The sequence below is a fragment of the Littorina saxatilis genome, linkage group LG17, assembly GCF_037325665.1.
Source record: "Littorina saxatilis isolate snail1 linkage group LG17, US_GU_Lsax_2.0, whole genome shotgun sequence".
Classification (NCBI taxonomy): Eukaryota; Metazoa; Mollusca; class Gastropoda; order Littorinimorpha; family Littorinidae; genus Littorina; species Littorina saxatilis.
This window is the reverse complement of record NC_090261.1, coordinates 16,361,240-16,385,636: the sequence shown is the minus strand read 5'-3', so window position 1 is coordinate 16,385,636 and position 24,397 is coordinate 16,361,240. Positions and strand designations below refer to the sequence as shown.

The window sequence follows — 24,397 nt, the reverse complement described above, 5'->3', positions numbered from 1 at the left end:
ACAAGGTGAAAGCGGTCACGGATTTATCATATTACAGTGGAACTGTCGCTCTATCAACTCTAACTTCTCTCAGCTATATAATTATATATCAAATCACTCTGCTGACATCTTAGTTATCCAGTCAGTCAAGAGAAAACGCTCCCTACTGCCTTCTATAGATGGTTTTGACTTCCCTCCCATAGTAGAGCAAAAGGGCTCAGGGCAACTCATTCAAACAGCTATTTATCTAAAGTCTTCCTTAAATTACAAACCCTTTGCACCTCTCATCCCTAGTTCAGAAAATCTCAGTACATGTGCTGTTGAAATCGAAATAAAAGGATCCAAAAACCTCAACATAGTTAACATATATTACCCCCACGGGTGTAATAAAAAAGGAACTACCGACTGGCTAAAATCCCTGGATCATGGCAGGGCACACTGGTGCGTGATGGGTGATTTTAATAATCACCACCCTCTGTGGGACTCTGCTAACCCTAGATACAAACATGCCAATAGCAACCTTGCTGACGTCATTTTGGAAACTGACTTTTGTATACTAAACGATGGCTCGGCAACCAGACTTCCAGACAGAGCTGACCATTCCCCGTCAGCAATCGATCTCTCCCTTTGCTCAAATGCCATAGTCACTGACATCGACTGGAACGTTTTCCCAGACGCCCTCGGCTCCGATCACTTACCCATTGTTCTTACCTTCCGCCACTTCGCCCCTAATCGCAATAACTCGGAGGTCAGAAAAAAGTACAATTACAAACAGGCAAATTGGGACAGCTTCCGTGCGGAGCTCGAGGGTGTCAGGGAGGAAACTCTCCTTACGGATGACATCGAAGCCTCTTACAATAACATACGTCAATGTATACTCACTGCTGCCAATAATCACATTCCGCTTAAATCAGTAAATCCTAACTGTAAGGCCAAAAGGAATGAGTGGTGGAATGCAGACTGTGATGAAGCCTTGGCAAACAAGCGATATCACATTAGGACATATCTCAGGCACTGCTCAGACGCTAACTTCACGAATATGAAGTCAGCTGAAATACAATTTAACCAGATCACCGCTGAGGCTAAACTTCAAAACTGGGAAAACTTTGTCCACAAAGAAAGTAAAGATTACAAAGACTGTGGCAAAATCTGGAAGAAAATCCGCAGATTTAAATGTAGATACAGAACTAAAGAAAAGCCACTACTATCGGGTGATAAAATGACCACAACTGACTCTGAAAAGGCAAACCTATTAGCAGATACCTTTGCCAAAAATAGTCAATCAAAATCCCTAGATACTGAACGACTCAATTATAGGTTAGATCAGGAGAAGGGTTTCACATACCCCCCAGATGACAACCAGTTGCCTATAAACTGCATGTTTAAGGCAAAAGAAGTCCAAAACGCCATCTCTTCTGTGAAAGACCCAAAAAAATCCACAGGTTTAGACCCAATATCATATCACATGATAAAACATCTACCACCTAACTTTGTTAAGTTGCTCACTCAGTTTTTCAACCTATGCTGGTTAAAGGATACTATCCCCGCAGCGTGGTCAGACTCACAAGTAGTAGCAGTATTGAAGAGCGGAAAACCGGGCAATCTACCTGGCAGTTACCGCCCCATATCACTAACCCCCCACCTCAGCAAGATCTTTGAGCGTGTGGTGAACCAGAGGCTGGAGTTCCACCTCAATAAACACAATATCATTCCTACATGCCAGGCAGGTTTTAGGCAAGGTCGTTCGTGTGCGGACCACATTGTGCACGTCACTGAAAAAATCAAAAAGACCTTGGCACATAGTAATAATTCTCTTCTTGGAACCTTCTTTGATATTAAATCTGCGTACGACAGCGTCTGGCATGCTCGTCTACTCCTAAAACTCGGCAGAATCGGTGTCTCTGGCCACATGTACCAATTCATCAAAAACTTCATCAGCAATCGCAAGATGTCTGTCCGGGTGGGCTCTTCGGTGTCCGAAACCCATGCGCTGGACATGGGGGTTCCCCAGGGCAGTATCATCGCGCCAAACTTATTCAGCATCATGCTCTATGACATTACTTCTGTTAAGATTGACGGTGCCAGTGTACTTCTGTATGCGGACGACCTCGCCTTAATAGACACTAATAGACCACGCCATAACAGAGTTACCAACACTGTTGACTTATCTTCTTACCAAACTAAAATCGACAACCTCTGTCAATATATGTACACCAACGGCTTCCAACTAGCCTCAAATAAAACAGTCTTTCTTGTTGTCTCCCGTAGACAACTGTACAGGAACTGCAGTATAAAGATAGGTTGTGATATTATCAAACCGAGCTCAGAAGTTAAGTTCCTCGGCGTTATCATCGATACCCGACTTAACTGGACCAGTCATATCGAACATCTGATCAATAAGGCCAACAAGGATCTTTATATCATACGCTACCTGGCGTCCCAATCCTGGGCCAGAGGGCGTAAGTGTGTCACAGAGGTAGTGCGGGCATTAATTCGCTCCCGCCTCCTTTACGGGTGCGAAGCTTATTTCGCGACGCGCCCGGCGCTCATGAAAAAACTGGCTATTATAGAGTGCAGGGCGCTCAAAATAGCTCTGGGACTCTCCCAACAAGCGAGTAAGAGTCGAGTCTACAGCGAGTGTGGGTGGCTGCCCCTTGTGGATGAGATAAAACTCCGTTCAGCTCAGTATGCTGTCAGAGCCCACGCGGTAGAGAACTCTGCCTGCGAGGTCCTGACTGACTTTTTTCCTCAGCACCAAAATTATGAGGCCAACACCAAACATAGCACTCAACTCTTGGCCAAAACGCTACCCTTATCCGACACAGTAAACCGCATTCTAGCCGATAGCGGGGTGAAGGTCAGTGAGCTGGCCAGGGTCCCCCCGCCCTCCTACCCGCCTTGGCTTGAGGAAACCCCTACTATCATATACGACAGTGAAGATAATACTACCAAAAAAGATAACCCCGTCTACCTAGCTACTGTTACAAAAGAAACCCTAAACTACAAATTCTCGGAGCATTTAAAAGTCTTTACTGACGGATCCAAATTTGCAGACGGCAGCGTTGGCTGCGCCTTTGTGATCCCAGATCTCAAAATCTCAAGGAAATATACTCTTAATAAAGACATCTCCATATTCTCAGCCGAGCTATTTGCCTTGCTCATGGCATGCACTTTTATAAATGACCTCCCAGTCACACCGCGTGCGGTAGTTTTCTGCTCTGACTCGCGCTCTTCATTACAAGCTCTGCATCGAAACACATCAAATCGGGCAGAGCTACAAAGAGAAATCCTCTTTATATGTCACCAGTTAATCTCATCCGGCACATCCGTATCATTTCTCTGGGTCCCCTCTCACGTAGGGGTCCGGGGAAATGAACTGGCGGATGTCGCTGCCAAAGAAGCGGCAGAATCTAGCCCAGCTAACACTAACATCGGCTACTCAGTAACCGAGTTCTACAGTAAAATCCGTAAACTCATTCGAAGTCAGTACGTAACATCTCTGTCCTATCAACCCATTGATATGAACGATCTACACCCCGATCTCCCAACAAACCTCCTCACTATCTTCAGACGCCTCCGTGCCGGCGGCTGCCGCTTCCATATCTTTAACAAGTCCTGCCATTGTGGAGAACCCTATTCATTTCAACACATTTTCGCTCCATGCGCTACAAATAGAATTACCTTTAAAACCTTATATGACCATATGCAGCTCCATGGTCTGAGTCCCCAGGATTATCTGCGCAGTAGCAGTTCTCTAGGCTGGTCACACAGCTTGCTGCTGTGCCGACTGGTCAGGGACTCGGACATGGGGCTGTGGGTATAACTAAGCCCAGATTATCACATCAGCGTGTTTCAGTTTGAGGTTGAGTGGCTCCCGCCATCCCTCCTGATTCCAGCGACTACCTTCTAGACAACATATCCTCACCCAAGGCCCACTAGTCGCCAAACTGTACATATTGTTTTTATTACCACGGCCTTCGTGGCTTACATCTTAATCCTTTTATTTGTAAAAAGTTTTGAGATTTATTGTTCGTGTTCCTCTTACTTGCTCATCTATTTGGTTTTATTGGTGATCCTGAAAGGTTCCACTTTTTAACTCGATTTGAAATAAAAAAAAATAATACTACAAGCCCGTTATTCAAGATATAGAATACAGACTTATAATTCTTACCAAGAAACATCTTAACTACTTTTCATTTTAACAAATTCCACAGAGCATTATCAACTCAACCCCACCCCCTGCCCTCCTCTCCTTATTTTTTGTTTCTTTCTTTCCTCTTTTTGAAAGCGGACAAACACTCAAGTCCTTAATGGCTCAAAACCGTAGGACTTTTAATAAAAATTTTAACTCATAGTCAATCCGAGTTGTGAAGACTGACGGGCAAACACTGAATTCACAGACTCTTTAAAGTACATGACAGTCGGGTAAACAATTAATGCCGTCAACTTGTTGTAAAAATTAGTATTTACTCGTGACAGTTATTTTACTCGTAGTCAGTGTCGGACAAGTAGACTACTTGAACTGGTACAACTTTGTTCATTGCAGCGGCATCAGTGAGTTGTCTATTTCATGCCACTGAGACATCGGGGGCTTCTTCCACTCTCGCCCAGAGTAGAGTCCCTTACCATCATGGCTGCCTATGAGTACGGAAAAGCAGCTTCACACAGATCAACGATAAAGATTACCAGTGCATTGTGTGCTCTGTGGTGCACATGCCTCAGTGCAATTATACTCCTGTCCGTAAAGTATAAATTTCCGTTCGATATTATCGCGCAGCCAGTGACGGGAGTGCAGATTGTAGCAGGCATCATTTTCACAGTGCACACCCTTTCTCTCGCAGTGTCGTCTGCTTTAGAGAAAGACTACTTTCGAATCAAACCAAAGAATGTTTTTAAGTGCGTGATAGCTGTTGTGTGCGCCTGTATCGTCTTTCATGTGCTAGCCATACTTTTTGGTGCACCAGCTCTAGAGTAAGTTGGGATTTTTAATTCTCTCTCTCTCTTAATTAATCAAAGAGGTGGTACAGGTCGAGTTTAATTATCCCTATTGAGATGGCGTGGGTCGCGTATGACCCATACTTTTAACGTTGAATCCTTCTTTAGAAAGTATGGGCCGTACATAACCCACATCATCAGGACTGTTTAGTCCAAAGCATATAATCTGGTGAAGGTTAAACACACACACCATATTAGTATTTAATTACTCATTCGCATATATATATCTCCCCCGCTTCCACCCCTCGATCTCTCTCTTACTGTTCTTCACTACATGCATGTATTATAGCCTCTAATCAGGCAAAGGCTGGATGTAAAATAGCACTTTTGTATGCTTACAGTTTATTAATTTTGAAAAAAAATATTTAAATCCTCTCTCACCTCCTCTCTGTGCATGGGTACTACTTCACTTGTCTCCGAAAACCCCATCTAGACTAACTAAATCTATCTTCAAAGTGAAGTATTGGACATGCATGTGAAAAGTAAGCCTGATTCATGCTACATGCACCCTTAATATATATTTGTGTTGAGAGCCGGATTTTCGACGAAATCGATGCAACAATTTCAATGCAAGGGAGGAAAGTTGCAGATATAAGTCATGATTGCAAACAATTATGTAACAAAACACGATCTAAGGACGAATTTTCTTAATTTCTGATGAGATTTTTGGAGACAAGTAGTACCGCTCGCTGTCTCTCTTTTTAACTCACACACACGCACAGTAACACACATACACTCCGCACCAACATACAAATGCACACATAAAGTTATTTGAATTCTTTACCCTGTTGTAGGTCCAGTCGAGAAACCTTCCACTTTGCAATGCTGTTGACCTGTGTGGCAGTGCTACCTGCTTGCTGTGTGCTAGGGGCTGATGGAGAGAAATGGATAGCTGTTTATGTGCAAAGCAGGTATGGACATTCTGCGGCTGCAAGGTTTTATTGGTTCGAGTAAATGTATCACCGTTTCCATGTTGATAGGATTGGAACAACAACTGATGAAATTACATCATAAATATCGTCACATCGCACAACTACAGTACGTACTCGGTAGTATCTGGCTTCCCTAGTCTGATCACTGGAAAACAGGAGGGACTGCACATGCTTACTGGTAAACTTGCAGCTATTAGAACATCTGCTGCTGTCTGATTCCAAGTCTGTTTGGAACAGTTAAATAATTAATGACTTAATTTTGTCTAAAATCAATATGTTGGATGCGCTGCATCTTCAGCGTTAATTGATGCAATACTTACAATGCCTGCAACTTCTTTTAATTTTATGGTGCAAGGTCATTGAATGTGTGTGTGTGTGTGTGTGTCAGTGTATTCTGTGTTATCTTTTTGTAAACAAAATTGTGAATTTATCTTTGATGGAAACTGTAATCTCCTTTTTTGAAGGGCATTGTATACAGATACACAAAATTATACAGTGGAACCCCCCATTTAAGACCTCCGAAAATAGCCTTCAAGGCTCACGTAAGAAATCGACAAACAGTAACACAAACTCAATCACTCCGTCACATATATATATATACACACACACAGTAAGCATAGGTGACACGGTGCAAGAGTGCGAGACACTAGATCTAGATCTGTCTGTCTGTAGCCTAGTTACGGGGACACGACTGCCAGATCGACACTGCGCAGACACTGGAAACACGCTGTGCAGATTAACCTGTAGGAAATCTCCTTTGGTATCTTCTGTATCTATTTTTCTGGAGCTACGAAACCGAACAATGTGAAATCGTCTTCTCCGAATCGGCAAACTGCAGCTCGGTGTTGACTGTATCTATACCACAATCCTTAAGGCGATCAGACCTAACCTTGACCCCTGACCTGGTCTACATACCACACACGACACAAACCAGTCACCTGTTTTTACCCCCCCCCCCCCCCCCCCCAAAAAAAAAACAAACAACAACCACCCGTTTTTTTTCGATACACACTTTAACTACATACGTGCCGACGAAATGTTGATCATTGCTTCAATACTTTGAAGCTGTTAATAACCAGGTAAAATTAGTATTTCGGTGTTCAGTCAAATGTTAAAGTTTCTACCACAGACATACATGCATACATACATTGTATACGCACGCACGCACAGACAGACAAAAGTTAGCATCGCATAGGCTACACTTACGTGAGCCAAAAAGGAGGGAGTCTTAAAATGGGTAAATTTACAGAGGTTATGTACACAAAATCTGAAATAACAGGGTCTTAAAGGGAGTATTAAATTGGAGGGTCTTACAAGGAGGGTTCCACTGTATTATGAATGATTTCTCTCAACTTTTTCCTTTTATGATGATAGGCCTGAGCTTGGAAAAGAAACTGTAATCTACATAACAACCATCACCTCAGTTGTTGGGGCCTGGCTGGGAGCAGTGCCAATACCTCTGGACTGGGATCGCCCATGGCAGGTACAACTGATGAGTGTGCACTGTGCCACTTGTGTGTGTTTTGTCTACACTTACTTTGATTCAGATTGGCTGTACATTGTACTTACATAGAGAACCATGGAGGCTGAGTTTTCCATTCTGTTTGCTTCATGCAGCTGGAGCATGTTTTTTTGTGCAGATTAATTTGTCACCATGAAATTTGTGAGATATTCTTTGCATACACTATGATACAGTACAAGGCTAATGTATTTGTAACTGCAATGTTCTTTTGTAGTTGAAATCATTATGACAGACTTAAATAGTTAATGGCAAGACAGCAGCGGACCTTGTATGTTTGTATATTTTCTGGCATTTGGTGGAATATGTGTGAATATTACTTCTATTGCATTTACATGTAATCACATTGCTGTTGTCAAAATGAACGACTGTCAAAAATGATTGTGAACTGAACATAAATTATCTTTGAGGCCACATCTGGCAGACAAACTAATAATTTACAAATGTATTTGGCCCTTCTTAGAGCAGGTTGGGTATAGTCAAACCTGTTCTGGCAACCACCTCCTGAAAAAGACCACCTGCCTATTTGACCACCCCAAAGGTTCTAACCTCTATAATTCACCTTTCCCTGACAGATTCAACTGTAATAATTCAACTTTGGATAACGACCACCTGTATAATTTATATGAAGACCACTTTTAGTTGGTCCCTTAGGTGGTCGATATGGACAGGTTCGACTGGAATTTAAATTTGAATGATGGATTTTTTTTTAACAGGTGTGGCCTGTGAGCTGTGTACTGGGATCTCTGTTTGGTTACTGCCTGGGACTCCTCTTCTCCGCAATGTATCTTCCCCTGAAACATCGCCAGCTGTCCAAGACAAAACTCACATAGCCACTGCCTCTTTTGTCAAGCGCAAATGATGTGTGGGCGAGAATGTATGTGTCCATGTTTGAGTATGGTTTGTGTGTTGGTATACATTCATACGCATGAATTTTTTACATCTGCAAGTTAATCTCATGGAGCATGTTTTCTACCATAGTAGCTAATATAAGTTTTGGACCAAATAAACTCTGTTTTCACTACGTGTCGCTGCTAAATCTGTTAATTTGTTCGATTCACATCTTGTTTGTGTGCGTGTGTGCTGTTGTTTTGTGTAGGTTTGTTTAACATGTGATAGAATCTTACCATGAACAAAGAATATTCACACACACACACACACACACACACACACACACAGAATCAACTTTTGTTTTCAAACAATATCACATGACACTTTAATCTAAACTGAAATATATTGTATGTACTAAACAAAATTTAATAAGCACCACATTTACATTCACACAAGTGACCTAAGTGTCTAATTAACTCTGGAATGCATTTCATACATGTTTATTACAAACCTGTATCTTGGCTACAAATAGATATACTGTATTAACTCGGCCGAAACTATCAAAGATGTATTGCCTCCTAACACTAACACTATTGTCGCATATGTGAGCTTGGGAACGACAGTTACGGTACACATGCACTTTTGTGCATCCGTGTGAACTCGTGGTACCTCTGTGCTATCGAGGATTCAAACCTGTACTATCGGGGATCCATTAAGGTTTCCGAGACTGTGTTTCGTTTCTATTGAATTGGTCTCGCGGAAGAGCCGATTCTAAAATTTGCATAGGTAAAACGATCGCTTTTTTGGTACAAGCCTCTGGAGTAAATTTTGTGATTAATGTTTTTGTGAACAAGAAACAATTGACAGGTGGCTTTATTCCATCTCCCTTTTTCCCTCCGCCGCGATGTAAATTTGAATAGTTGAAGGTGACGTTAGACACTAACTAAAGAAAGTGGGGGTGCCCGACACCCCTCGAGTCGAATATGTGTTAACCTTGTGACGCCGGCGCGCAGGATGTGGCCGCTAAAACTGTCTTTTTGTTTGGAATCTTTGAGGGAAGAAGACGTGTATTTTGTCGTGCGTGTTTTCTTGACGCCGTGGTGTGACATGTTTTGTCACAGGCTGAAATCCTTTGGGATGTGAGGAATTCTTTTGCTGGTAGGTTAATACAATTTTCTTTCTGTAAATGGGTAAGCAGTGAGAAGAATAGTATGCTGCTTCGGGGGAGGATTTATTTGAATGTTCAAGTAGATTGTTTTGTGAGTTGGAATGTTTGGGAAGACTTTTGTTTGTTGAATGCTTTAGAAAACCGTTGTTTGAGAGAACGGTATTGTAGGCATGTTATTTGGTAGGAATGATGTGTTTTGTTGTTCAACGAGTTAGTTTGTGGTAGTTGAAATTGTTGATTTGTTTACGTATGCTTACGGCGTGCATTCTGTGCTTTGCAGGATGGCTGAGTGTGCGACGGGGTTTCAGTTAGTTCTTTTTAGCTGGGTTCAGTAGACGGGTTTTTTTAGCTGGGTTCAGTAGACGGGTTTTTTTAGCTAGGTTCAGTAGACGGGTTTTTTAGCTAGGTTCAGTAGACGGGTTTTTTAGCTGGTTTCAGTAGACGGGTTTTTTTTTAGATGGGTTTTAGTTTCGTTAGGTTTTCGTAGACTAGATTTCGTTAGAGGGGAGCAGTTAGTTTTAGTGGAGGGAGTTTGGTCAGGTTTTGTTAGAGTTTTTGTAGATTTTTTTTTTTTTTTGAAGAATTGTTTTAGGTTGTTTTTTTAGATTTCGTTTTATTTAGATTAGAGTCTCATTGTGGATTTTTGGATTAAAGTTGAGAGTGAGGATTTAGAGTAGAGTGTAGTTTGGGGGAAGGATTTAGTGTGTTTTTAAAGGGTAGCTTTAGAGGGAGAATTTAGAATGTAGTTTTAGAGTGAAGAGTTGAGAGCGTTGTTGTTTTTTTTTAAGTTGTTTAGTCCTATAGTAATACATTGAAAGTTTTGTATTTGAAAGTAAACCCCCGTTATCCCACACATTCCCCTTTTCATCTTTTGGAATAAAAGAACCTGTTAATATAACTTGTGTCGTTTGCTTGAGTGTTTGAGCTCGGTAAGAAAGAGTAAAGTAAATTGGCACTCGGTTACACATATTATGCCAAATGGGTCAAAACTTGACTAAATGTTAAGAAAATGACATAAAAGGCACACACATTTCACATAACGTTTGTTCATAATGTAGGAAGACAAACAGCGCTGCAATGTTCATCCACTAAATGCTTTCACCATTAAGGAACAAATTCCTGACCAAAAATTACATATAAATCTTTACAATAACAAGGAACTAATGTTACATGCGTAGCTCACTTTCTTACATTACATGCAAGAAGATGGCTTAGCTTTCACAGAAAACTTTGCTGTTGATGCTTAAGACAAAACATACAATGTAACATAACATTTTGTTCACACAGTTTTCCATGAAATGACATCTCTAACTTGTTCTTTAATCGCAGGCTCAAAAAATAGGCCGTGAGAGATACATTTTTGTTTCAACGGGTGCAATAACTTTAGCTTTTGTTTTTATTTTTCACTGAATTTTGCAGAGCTTCTGTTCTGCATGTAAACTGCATCCTCCTCCTTTTTTCACACAATTATAAACCTGTGGTATTCAACTGGCATCTCCTACCGTCCAGACTTCAGCACTCCATTTGCGCTCACAAGCCCTAATCAGGCATGGGAATTGAAAATTATAAAAAAAGGCCGAAAATTTATGACTGAAGACACGAAGTGTCAAGTCGACGGCGCGAAGTGTCAAGTCGACGGCGCGAAGTGCCTAGCCTTACTAGGGGGGTCCGGGGGCATGCCCCCCCCGGAAAAAAATGTCTCCAAAGAACCCAGATGGTGCAATGTGGTGTCATCTGAGCTCCAAGTTTGCCATTAAATTCTGTTTTTAGAATCAGTTTTTAGTACCAATTTTTGTTCGGCGGACAATTCCCATGCCTGCCTAATGATCTCACTGGGTTAAGGTACAAGAATCGAGGAGGAAGAAGTAGCATGACTCTTGTTGCTGCTAGAATTTCACTGTGAGTAAGCGAACCTAGTTTCACAGCAATGGGACAATGAAGTTACAAATCTTTTCATAATGCTAGAAACTCCGAAATCTATTTTTCAGATTCTGTTCATGTATTGTAAACTCAAAGTCTGATGGCAAATCTAACATGGCACTCGCCACACCACAGGTTGTTATGTCTTGTGCTTAATTGACAATACAGTGCAAAATGGAGTTCATCAAGGTGCCATTCTGATCTTACTCACTGTGAAGAGGATGATGCGTCACACATAACTTACACACTGGATCTGAAGAACACACATGACAGGTGAATGACCACTCCTCCCCTAAATCACATATTCTCTTATTGCACGAACAAAATTCCTGTTACTCTCCCACTGTCGACATTGTAAATTCATTTACAGTGGTACTTGCCGTATAAGGCTTCTCCGACAAAAGGACACCTCCAAAGAAAGGAAATCCTTCTGTTGTCCCATTGTCTATTATCTTGACCAAAACATAACTGTTATGACAGGTCAGCTGTAATGCTGGGACACTTTTGGCTGGTCCAAAGGGTGTCCAGTTTCCTTATCTTCATTTATTTTGTTTTCAGTGAAGACTATCTGTCTATTTCACCCTGTGACGAAGCTGACAGTCCTCTGTGGATTGCCCGGTGTCTGCTTTGGTGTCTCCCGAGTCTGGTAGTCCACCCACAGTTTCTGTTGGCCGTCTTGCGACGTTCATTGTAAATGGTTGGACGAAACCTGAGAATCATGACATTGAAATATCAAATACAGTGGAACCCCACTTTTAAGACCTCACAAAAATCTGAGAAAATTAGGTTTTAACAAGTCGTGTAAGGCGAAATTACTACATTTAGTCAAGCTGTGGAACTCACAGAATGAAACTGAACGCACTGCATTTTTTCACAATGACCGTAGTCCACCGCTAGTGCAAAAGGCAGTGAAAGTGACGAGCCTGTTCAGCGCGGTAGCGGTTGCGCTGTGCTGCATAGCTCACGCTTTACTGTACCTCTCTTTGTTTTAACTTTCTGAGCGTGTTTTTAATCCAAACATATCATATCTATATGTTTTTTGAATCAGGAACCGACAAGGAATAAGATGAAATTGTTTTTAAAACGATTTCGGAAATTTAATTTTAATCATAATTTTTATATTTTTAATTTTCAGAGCTTGATTTTAATCCGAATATATAACATATTTATATGTTTTTGGAATCAGAACATGATGAAGAATAAAATAAAAGTAATTTTGGATCGTTTTATAAAAAAATAATTTTAATTACAATTTTCAGATTTTTAATGACCAAAGTCATTAATTAGTTTTTAAGACTCCATGCTGAAATGCAATACCGAAGTCCGGCCTTCGTCGAAGATTGCTTGGCCAAAATTTCAATCAATTTGATTGAAAAATGAAGGTGTGACAGTGCCGCCTCAACTTTTACAAAAAGCCGGATATGACGTCATAAGACATTTATCGAAAAAATGAAAAAAAACGTCTGGGGATTTCATACCCAGGAACTCTCATGTCAAATTTCATAAAGATCGGTCCAGTAGTTTAGTCTGAATCGCTCTACACACACACACGCACAGACACAGACACACACACACACATACACCACGACCCTCGTCTCGATTCCCCCTCTATGTTAAAACATTTAGTCAAAACTTGACTACATGTAAAAAGGAGGGAGTCTAAAACAAAGGTTATGAACAGAAAATGTGAAAAAGCAAGTTCTTAAAAGATGAGAGATCTTAAATTGGGGGGTCTTTAAAGGGGTGTTTTGACAGTAACAGCATTGCACTTCCCTTTAGATGATACACTAAAATAAGCTCTCACAAAGATGTTTCAAGCTGTTTGACAGTAACAGCATTGAATTTCCCTTTAGATGATACACTAAAATAAGCTCTCAAGAAGATGTTTCAAGCTGTTTGACAGTAACAGCATTGAATTTCCCTTTAGATGATACACTAAAATAAGCTCTCAAGAAGATGTTTCAAGCTGGAACGGACATGATAACATTATCCCATTTGCTTTTATGTAACCTTTTGATGATAGTTTGAGCAAAACAGTACACCTCTTTTCTCATCTTCATATCTAAGTCTGTTTCCTTCTATAAAATCAAAATTATAAGAAAAAGGCATTAAAAGAAATGCAGTTTTAAAGATCTGGACATTTTAAAGGTTTAATCACATAACAATCATGTCTTGAGGGTGGGGTGTAGGTAAAATGAATGAAGTAACTAAAGAAAACTATTCCTTTTTATTCGTCTCCTCAAATATGGAGAAAATAACAACTATACAATGCTGATCACTTAGTTTGGTCATGTCTGCATGTACATTTTCTCTAGACTATTGAATTAAAAAAAACAAGAAAGACTGTTCCACTCAAGATCAATAGATTGAGGTATTAGTGAATGTTTCCTTTTGTCTTTGAAGTTCCATAAGCAAATCTTTCTTGTTGATGTTTTTCTCTCCCGGATTTGGAACATTAGCAATCTATCTATTTCAGATTTCTACTCTACTGAGAAAGACTCTCGAACTTACTTCTGGGGACTACTTCTGGTTCTTCCTTGTCTTTCTCCACCCCTTTCGGACGCACACCTTCACTCATCTGTGGCTGTCTGTTCTCTGCGGAGGGTCTGCAAGGAATAATCTGCTTACCTGCCCCGTCGTCAGCTTCGCTGCTGAAGCCATTGATTGCCTTGACCTGAGGCCCTTCCAGCAGTTCAAGGCCAAGTTTGTACCAGGACAAGGTGAAGGCCGCTGCCACCCACAGACAGTTGAAGAGGATGCCAAAACAGGCGCTGCTTAGCGGGTAGTAGAACAGGTAGTACCTGCAGACAGGACCAGAACAGACATGAAGAAGTATGAATAAAAATAGAAACTTTTCAAGACTACAAATGGATTTAACAAAGAATTTACAACCAGAAGAAAAACAAGTCGCGTAAGGCAAAAATACAACATTTAGTCAAGCTGTCGTACTCACAGAATGAAACTGAACGCACTGCATTTTTTTTCACCAAGACCATATACTCGTCACATCGTCAGTTCACAGCTCGTGGCAAAGGCAGTGAAATTGACTAGCCAGAATAGTGCGGTAGTGGTTGCGCTGAGCAGGATACCACGCTTTCTTGTATCTCTGTTCTTTTTAACTTTCTGAGCTTGTTTTTAATTCAAATATATCTTATCTATGTGTTTTTGGAATCAGGAACCGACAAGGAATAAGATGAAATTGTTTTTAAAACGATTTTGGAAATTTAATTTTTGAGTCACTTGAGAAAAAGTGACTCTATGTAATCGGTCAGTGTTAGTCTGGCCGGCCGGCCGTCCGTAGACACCACCTTAACGTTGGACTTTTCTCGGAAACTATCAAAGCGATCGGGCTCATATTTTGTTTAGTCGTGACCTCCAATGACCTCTACACTTTAACGATGGTTTCGTTGACCTTTGACCTTTTTCAAGGTCACAGGTCAGCGTCAAAGGAAAAATTAGACATTTTATATCTTTGACAAAGTATCTCGGAAACTATCAAAGCGATCGGGCTCATATTTTGTTTAGTCGTGACCTCCAATGACCTCTACACTTTAACGATGGTTTCGTTGACCTTTGACCTTTTTCAAGGTCACAGGTCAGCGTCAAAGGAAAAATTAGACATTTTATATCTTTGACAAAGTTCATCGGATGTGATTGAAACTTTGTAGGATTATTCTTTACATCAAAGTATTTACATCTGTAGCCTTTTACGAACGTTATCAGAAAAACAAGGGAGATAACTAGCCTTTTCTGTTCGGCAACACACAACTTAACGTTGGGCTTTTCTCGGAAACTATAAAAGTGACCGGGCTCAAATTTTATGTAACGTGACTCATTGTGTTGTGAATAGCAATTTCTTCCTGTCCATCTGATGCCTCATATAATATTCAGAACTGCGAAAGTGACTCGATCGAGCGTTTGCTCTTCTTGTTATCATTGTTTTCATATATTTAATTTTCAGAGCTGGTTTTTAATCCAAATGTAACATATTTATATGTTTTTGAAATTAGAAAATGATGAAGAATAAGATGACAATATTTTCGGATCGTTTTATAAAAAAATATTTTAATTACAATTTTCAGATTTCTAATGACCAAACTCATTAATGAATTAATTTTTAAGACTCCAAGCTGAAATGCAATACCATAGTCTGGCCTTCGTCGAAGATTGCTTGACCAAAATTTCACTCCATTTGATCAAACAATGAGGGCGTGACAGTGCAGCCTCAACTTGTACAAAAAGCCGGATATGACGTCATCAAAGACATTTATCCCAAAAAATGAAAAAAAAGTCCGGGGATATTATACCCAGGAACTCTAATGTCAAATTTCATGAAGATCGGTCCAGTAGTTTTCTCTGAATCGATGTATACACACACACATACATACATACATACATACACACACACATACATCACGACTCTCGTCTCGATTCCCCGTCTATGCAACAAAACATTTAGTCATAACTTGACTAAATGTAAAAAGACAAGTTCACAGCCTCAACAATCCCAAAAATTGTAGAAAATAAAGAACACAGTACACAAAACAACACAGAATGGCAAATGTAAGACAGCCAGCACTTCGGTAGATTTAATGATTTCTACTTCTGTTGGACTAAAATTGGCGTTCGGATCGTAATGCTCCAGAGCCCGGTAGCTCAGTTGGTAGAGCACTTGGGCTTGTGATCCGCCAGACATGGGTTTGAATCCCGTTCGGGACGAATACAGGTCAACTTTATGTGATTGAGAGATCCCGTATCCATGGCCCACCCCCTGTGTCACCACTGTGGCACGTAAAAGATCTGGGTCATTCACCCAGAACTGCAGATGGCTGATTACATCTAAACACTCACACTCTCACACACACACACACCTGGGTAGCGTGAACTCTTGTTGCTGCTAGCTTAATAATTCTACTGGAAGGATGAACCACTCAAATTCGGATATTCCCCAAAGAGGAATAATAAAGTAAGGAAAATCAAACAGAAATAGACGAAAAAGACACAACAAATAGTTTGATAACGTCTTTTTGCCCTTTCAGTCCTTAACACCGACCACTTCTAGGTTCATATCTTCTTCTTCTTGTCGATCACACTAGTTATATTGTCAGCCCGGACAGCGAGACGAATGATGCCGTCTTCTCCAGGTCTTCCTTTCCTCCGTACAGCTTTCAGTGGAGGGAGACTGCAGTTGGCCACACGGTTTTTCTCAGACTCTCAAGGATGTATATGTTCATATAAAACTAACTCTTCTCATGTCTTAATTCCAAGCTCAGTTGTCATCTATACATCAAGGTGAAAAGAGTTAACACATAATGTTCCTAAGGGCAAACATTTTGACTTTCATACCATGCACTCCTTATTGATATCTCTAGCTCCTTCAGAATTGTTACAAACAAAGCCAGACCTTTATGATCCTACATCCTCTGTTCCATAAGCAATGCTCATTTTACAGTACTGTACCTCATCCCAGCATAGCAGGCATGGAACTGCAGTTGTGCTGTGTAGAACGTGAGCTGCCGGCTATGGATTTCCAGTAACACTCCCACTGCTGGTTGATACTGCAAAGAGAGAGAAAGTTACTTTTGTACTTTGTAATCAGCCACAGACGATACTATGAACCATGCAAGTACGAGCACACGCACACATACATGAAGACGTGTGTGCTTACACAGACGCACATTTCTGCGCACATACAACACTCTCTCTCTCTCTCTTTCTTTCCCTATGCTTTAAAGTTTTCAAGGTCTTACTGGTTTTAGGCTGATAAGGATTAGAAGCAATACATGATGTACATTGTGAATCAAAGAGCATTCACACTGGCGGCATTGCAGTGGCACAACCACAACAGCAAGCGGTTGGTATTAAAACTATCACAGAATTGAATTAGCAAAAAGTCCAGCAAATGAAATTGCACATTATCTGCAGACTTTAATGATGTTAATGGAAGTGTATAACAAATCTGCATCCACAACAAAAACTGGCAATGAAATCAACCACATAAACTGCTTTCTATGTCCATCATTTTAAGTAACCATCTAAAGGTTATTTGACTTACAAAGTCATCCCAGTACTCCTCGAACAGCTCCACAGTCAGCGATTGAGTCTGCTCCGCAAAACCTGCAATCAGACCTATTAGTTTGAGTGAATGAATTATTCCAGACTCCACCTTGATTCAATAAATTATACCCCAATAATGGTGTACATATAAATTTTTAAAAAAGAAAAAAAAGAGACAAATATATTAACTATAAAAAAAACATGTCTTTGTGGAGATAATGATGTACATATATAAATTTAAAAGAAAACTAAAAAAAAAAGACAAATATATTAACTATAAAAAAACATGTCCTTGTGTATGCACAGTGTGTTTCTTTGTGTCTGTACCATTGCCTGTGTGTGTCTGCTTCTCTGTCTGCATGAGCGTATCTATGTCTGTATACAATGGGCATAGGAGAAATCACTCCAAGTAGGCATTAGCTGAATACAAAAATCTTATCCATTTACCTGTAAGATACAATGGAGCAAGTACTAGTGTCTGGATTGTTTTCAAAAGATCAGACTGGTATTTCAGGCTAACCTGAAAACAAACAACAGAGTAAAGTCATGAAAATAACTAGCTAAAGGGAAATAACTACACACTTAGCAAACAAGCATCAGTTATGGCATTTTACTGGCTGACAAGATGACCTGATCTTGACTTCATCTCATGAATGAATGCCTTCATAAAATAAACCATTGAATAGAATCACGGACAGTTACTAAAAGCTATTTCTGAAAATGATAAGGAAATAATCTGTTGACCACAAGGCTGGAGGATACACAATACACAGATCTAGATCAGCACTTTTCTGCACATGTACGGGAACGCGTACGGGTAACGTCATCAAATCTAGTTTTTACGTCACACGTTTGCCAAGATCTGCAGTCTTGGTGGGAGCAAACAAACGTATGTATTTGGAACAGTGAAGAAAAAAGTGAGTCACAGGTGACGCAATATCTACACGTACAAGTACAGGTCTTTGCTACACGTTCGATCATCTAGCACACTGTAATAATTCTGTACGAGCAAACACGTCAGTCACGATTCAAGGGAAGAAAGCAGGTCTGATCCTGTGGCTGTGTTCAAAATCAAATCTTGCCCCAGATAATGGTCAAAGATCATAAAAGAAAGAGAAAAAGGGAAAAGCAGATGAAACAACCAAAAGAAAGATGAATAATAGAAGACATGCTTATAAACTTACTGCTCGTGAAGACTCCTGGGCAATAATTCCATATCTGTCGTATAACCTGCTTATCACCATGAACATTCCTGAAAAAAATGTACAGAACATTGTAGGTTTTGTTTTGCTCTGTTGTACTCAATATCAGTATCACTAAAAGTAAAACACTAAAAGGAAATACAAATTAAAAAAACATCCATAAAAACACACACAAAACACAAGTATTCATGAACATATGTGTGCGTGTGTGTGTGTGTGTGTGACACCGTGTTTATATGAGTGTGTCTGTGAGTCTACCAGTCTGTGCATATGCATGTCAACCTAAAAATCTTTGTCGTACATTTTTAAATACCTACACAAGCGTCAGTACAATAGTTTCTTAGTTCTTCCATAGCTCTTGAGTCCATAACAAAGTTAGCGATACTTTTTTCAAATTATATTATACTCATATGTCTTAGTACTCTAAGATGTCATTCGCATAAAAACGTTCATGTTCTCTGCTGCAACCAACCAGTCCCAAATATTGTAACAATGAAAAACAAGTCGCGAAAGGCGAAATTACTACATTTAGTCAAGCTGTGGAACTCACAGAATGAAACTGAACGTAGTCCGCCGCTAGTGCAAAAGGCAGTGAAAGTGACGAGCCTGTTTGGCGCGGCAGCGGTTGCGCTGTGCTTCAAAGCACGCTTTACTGTAGCTCTCTTCGTTTTAACTTTCTGAGCGTGTTTTTAATCCAAACATATCATATCTATATGTTTTTGGAATCAGGAACCGACAAGGAATAAGATGAAATAGTTTTTGAATCGATTTCGGAAATTTAATTTTGATCATAATTTTTATATTTTTAATTTTCAGAGATTGTTTTTAATCCAAATATAACATATGTATATGTTTTTGGAATCAGAAAATGACGAAGAATAAGATGAAGTTGTTTTTGGATCGTTTAATAATTTTGTTTTTTAATTGCAAGTTTCCGATTTTTAATGACCAAACTCACTCATTAGTTTTTAAGCCACCAAGCTGAAATGCAATACCAAACCCCAGCCTTCGTCGAAGATTGCTTTGCCAAAATTTCAATCAATTTAATTGAAAAATGAGGGTGTGACAGTGCCGCCTCAACTTTTACAAAAAGCCGGATATGACGTCATCAAAGGTATTTATCGAAAAAATGAAAAAAAACGTCCAGGGATATCATACCCAGGAACTCTAATGTCAAATTTCATAAAGATCGGCCCAGTAGTTTAGTCTGAATCGCTCTACACACACACACACACAGACAGACAGACAGACAGACAGACACACACACACACACACACACACATACATACACCACGACCCTCGTCTCGATTCCCCCCTCTATGTTAAAACATTTAGTCAAAACTTGACTAAATGTAAAAAGCTGCAGTTCTTTTTAAAACTTCATCTTAAATTCATGCCACTCAAACTATGGTCGTAAAGTTGCAAATCTTTATAACTATTTAAAAATGTGTGCCCTTGGTACAGGTAAAACAGGGACTTGGTAATAAACACAGCTAAAGGGGTATAATTTGACCCAAAATGGGTGCATTTCCTGTGGGTGGACTTTCTGGGGGTGTTTTTCCAGTATAAAGTGAATGTGCCCAGGTCAAGTTCATTCCTGGTGGAAAAAGAGATCACACGCAATCCCGTGCCTTACACAAGACTGCCTTAAATTACTGAGTTCAGTTTCATTTTAATAAGACGGAAGTATATCTGGGCTGCCATGATCGAAGAAAAGTGTTACCAACTTCCCAGTATAGTGTGTTAAACAGCTGATAGCAATTCAAAGCATTACATGCAATACCGATATTGATACCGGGTATTGGTCGAGGGGTCGCGTAATGCATCACAATCATAATTAGCAGCAAAGCTGCACATTGTTTTGATGCATGTAGTTATTAAGGGTTCATTCATTTTAAATTAAATGGAAGTGTCATCATTTTTGCGCTTTGGATTAAATGTTTTTGTTGGAAGTGGAACATCTTTAAATTGATAAACATAAAGCAATATTTTCTGTTAAAACGTCCTTAAATTGATAAACTTTTGTAAAAACATTATTTTCGAGGGTGTAGCAGAATGTCATCGACCTACGTAGAGATCTGAGAAAACCATCAGGAACTCTACCGAGGCAACTTTTCTGTGTAGGAAAAACACTTCCAGGAAGTCCACCAACAGAAAATGCATCCACTTCAGGTCAAATAAGATCCCTTCTGCATAAACACTTCTATACATATGTATTAGTCTAAAATATCTCACCAACATCTCTGTTAGATGCAGAGTCAGGAACACTCATCTTAAGCATTACGTTGTACTGCTGGCCTCTTCCAAGTACCTGCAACCAATTCATCATTAACTATTAACAAATCTTATGTATCAGCATTTCCAGCCTGAGATATGATACAGACCCTAGCTAACAGACAGGCATCATCACTCACACAGCACACACACATTCAAACACAGACACACGCAAGCAAGCCCCCATTAATGCATGGAAGAGAGAGAGAGAGAGTGAGAGAGTGTGTGTGTGTGTGTGAGCGCTTGTGTGTGTGTGCGTGAATGCCTGTGTGAGTACATGATGTTATCAAATCAAGCTTAAAGACTGACCACTGCAGGCCAGAGGCAGAGGTGAACAATGTTACTGCCTGAGCTTTGAATGTTTCACTGGTTCAAAAACCTTCTTAAACAAACACTTGATCATCACATTCTTACTCAGCAAGATACATTTTGCATTAATTCCTCTTTTTTGTAGACAAGCTACCACCTGCTTACCACCGATTATAACCATGCAACCAAACATAATTGTTATCTGCCATGAGCAATCAAACAGTAATCCCTTCATTGCAATTTTTGTGCTAAACTTACACAATCCTAGTCAACCTATCTGTTGTTACTCATGCTTATGCGGCTCTTGCCCCCGAATGACTTTGTTACATCACATAACCTTTTCACAATCAATCTCAAGTAAAACTCATCGGTCACTTCACAGATTTGCAGTTATCTCACAGATAACAATTAGCATGTCTTTGCAAAATCAACTTCTGTGCATTGTGTCCAGTCATGTGTTCAGAAAAATCATATTAGACGTAATTCATTTTAATGTTAATGATATGATATGATATGATATGTTGACAGACTGGTACTTAGGCTGTTGAGCCTTTGTCTGATCTTTTGATCAGTTGCTATCCTAGCCTAACTTTGGGCTAGGTAACCTACACGATCTTTTGACCGTGGCCTATTCTATCAACTTTTTCTTGGCTGGTGGGAATTTGTAGTGAGAGGCATACTGACATTTGGGCTATACATATAGTCTTTCAGTGCATTGTCCAAGCGATTTTTGAAACTGTTCATTGTTGGCGCTTCTACCACATTCTTGTCCAAGGAGTTCCATGTGTCTATGATTCTGTTCGTGAACACAATGTAAACTAGAATCTTTACCAAAACTGCAATTTCCCAAGTTTTCTTCAATTTCATTCCAGCTGTAACATGCAACACTTTTATTAAAAGTTTTAAAGAACAAAACAAACAAAATTCATTCATTGCATTATTCAATTTCAAAATGTGCTTGAAAATACAGGAAAGCTAGCATACCTCTGCTTGGTTTTCAGCACAAAGTGTAACATTTGCCATTGGGAAAGAACACATTCCTACACCGCTAGGACAAACTCTGAAATAAAAATATTAAAATGATTTTTTAAAGAAATAACCAGACATTCATGTTTAGAAAGCTGCTCACACAACAGTAATTTAAATAGAAAGTGACAAAACATAACTCAGTCCATGATAAAGGGGTGTCCAAACCACATTTATTATAAATGTTGATATATAATTTGCAATTGTAACGTATTGTTTTGTCAATAACAAACGTTCCAACAACATACCTTTCTTGTTTTTTTTATTCCAACCATCATAACTCCAACGCCCTTTAAAACTTGCAGCCACCCTCCCCCTCCCAAAAAAGACTTAGCAACTTTTTTAAGTTACTTAATGGGGCAAGCTAGCTGCCGGAGTCATTCTCCAAAATGTTGATTCGATTCATTGTTCTGCTAGTACCCTGCCATCTGGTACAACTACCTCTGAATATCCGAACACAAATGATTATTCTGTGGGTAGTGTTTAGCCACTGAGCATACCAACACAGTGTTTAATTTCATATACATGTACGTGTACTATACATAAATCAAAAACTAGTAGAACCAATGAAATAAGGGGAGAAAAATCTTGTACAGGATTCAGGGTGGTCAAACAATTAATTCTAGCAGCAGCAGCCCCTAGTTGAGCAGAAGGGGGTATAATCTGATACAAAGTTTGTGCATTTTCTGTAGGTGCATTTCCTGTCCTGTGTTTTTCCTGTATACACGGAATACATCTGGTTGCATTTTCTGGTGGTTTGCTCTGATCTCTTTGTAGGTCAAAATATATATATATGGTACTTTGCTACACCCTCAAAAATAACGTTTTTGCATCAAGTCTGTCGATCTGCAAACATTCCGACACAAACATTCAATCCAAATTGCTAAAAACCTAACACTTTCTCTAAACTTTATTTAGTTACAATGAATGAACTCTAATAACAACATCTGGACAATCATAGTGTAGCTTTGTCGTCAACAAAGCATATTAACGCTTTAGGCCATGATAATGACCACTTAATTGACCAGCACCCCGCAGGATTGCAGTGCTGTCAGCTGTTTAACACATGTTCTACCTCCTGCTGGGTTGTCAGTCTTATCAAAGTAAAAGTTCATGACCTCAGCAGTTTACGTCTGGTGAAGCTAGCTATAGGGCATGAGATTGAGTGCAAGATATATGTTTCCTACCAGATGCATCTGCACCCGGGTGTACATTCCATGTATAGATCTATCCAGGTTTCCCAATTGCTTCGTTTCCGGCCGATTTATGTGGAGCACGTGATGCGCACAAAAAATATTGGCGGTCTAGAAGTGTCGTCTGCGCAATGATCGCGGCGGCGCCCGCGGCTTTCTTGACCGCCAAGGACGACCGCGCACATTGTGATACGTCATTCGTTAGACCTCAATAGATGAAAAACACCTACAAGAAGTGCACTTACAGGAAATGCACCCACTTTGGGTCGAAATATACCTCTTCAAGGCTAAACAAATAATAAGGATTAAATGATCATGAACAAAGTCCTTATGAATGCATATGTGTTGTAGGCATTTAGTGATTTACTCAATAAACATAAAATTATACTCATATCACCTGAACTTGAAATATGCTGGTCTGACAATGGAGGCAGATGGAACATAGATGTGGTAAAAGCTTGCATACAGCAAGACTGATATCCACAAAATTACAACAACCAATCCAAATAAAACAAAAACACGCTTTGCTGCATACTTGGCACCATACAAGAAACTCCTGGTGAAGTTTCTAAACCTGTACACAAGGCGGCGAATTTGGCCTTTCACCATTCCTACAATCATGATTGCTGCTCTCTGGTACGCGTAGCGAGACTACACAAACTTGAGTTCTCACAATGTTGAATCCGATCTACATGTCATTAGAAATAGAAAGCGAAATCCAAAGGTCTATCCTCTGTCTGTCAAAAAAACATGTCTGTCACCGGACACTGCTCTTTTCTTTTTCTCATCGATGGCCTCGTGCACGCACACAAGCACTCCACATGATAATGATGTGGCAAATAAGGTGGCATCATTTAACAGCATGCATAATACACCGGACAGCGACCGTTAATAGGACAACGAGAAGTAACAACACACACACGCAAGGGATTTAGATGAACTTTGGTTTCATTATCTTGTCGCTTAACACATGGCAAATTCAAGAAGTGAGT

At 39.9% G+C, this 24,397-nt stretch overlaps 2 protein-coding genes across 7 annotated transcripts; one reads left to right on the top strand and one right to left on the bottom strand.

Moving 5' to 3' along the window:
- The first annotated feature begins 4,590 nt into the window (after positions 1 to 4,590).
- LOC138952870 (phosphatidylinositol-glycan biosynthesis class F protein-like) lies at positions 4,591 to 13,961 on the top strand. 2 transcript variants are annotated; one of them, XM_070324616.1, is made up of 5 exons: positions 4,591 to 4,950; positions 5,769 to 5,885; positions 7,281 to 7,389; positions 8,142 to 8,302; positions 13,821 to 13,961. In XM_070324616.1, the coding sequence occupies exons 1-4, from the start codon at positions 4,610 to 4,612 to the stop codon at positions 8,256 to 8,258; spliced, it is 684 nt and encodes a 227-aa protein (XP_070180717.1). In that variant the 5' UTR covers positions 4,591 to 4,609; the 3' UTR covers positions 8,259 to 8,302; positions 13,821 to 13,961. The 2 variants fall into 2 exon arrangements, with proteins under 2 accessions (XP_070180717.1, XP_070180716.1); XM_070324615.1 differs by lacking the exon at positions 13,821 to 13,961 and having other exon boundaries at positions 4,592 to 4,950; positions 8,142 to 8,447.
- Positions 10,451 to 24,361, bottom strand: LOC138952869 (seipin-like). 5 transcript variants are annotated; one of them, XM_070324610.1, is made up of 10 exons: positions 23,803 to 24,361; positions 22,171 to 22,246; positions 20,839 to 20,914; positions 18,586 to 18,653; positions 17,849 to 17,921; positions 17,400 to 17,473; positions 16,805 to 16,902; positions 13,856 to 14,145; positions 11,245 to 12,053; positions 10,451 to 10,963 (listed from the first exon to the last, which is right to left on the bottom strand). In XM_070324610.1, exons 1-9 carry the CDS (start codon positions 24,024 to 24,026, stop codon positions 11,917 to 11,919), a joined length of 1,116 nt encoding a protein of 371 aa, XP_070180711.1. In that variant the 5' UTR covers positions 24,027 to 24,361; the 3' UTR covers positions 10,451 to 10,963; positions 11,245 to 11,916. The 5 variants fall into 5 exon arrangements, with proteins under 5 accessions (XP_070180711.1, XP_070180712.1, XP_070180714.1 ...); XM_070324611.1 differs by having other exon boundaries at positions 10,451 to 10,953; XM_070324613.1 differs by having other exon boundaries at positions 13,973 to 14,145.
- Between the last annotated feature and the right edge of the window lie 36 nt (positions 24,362 to 24,397).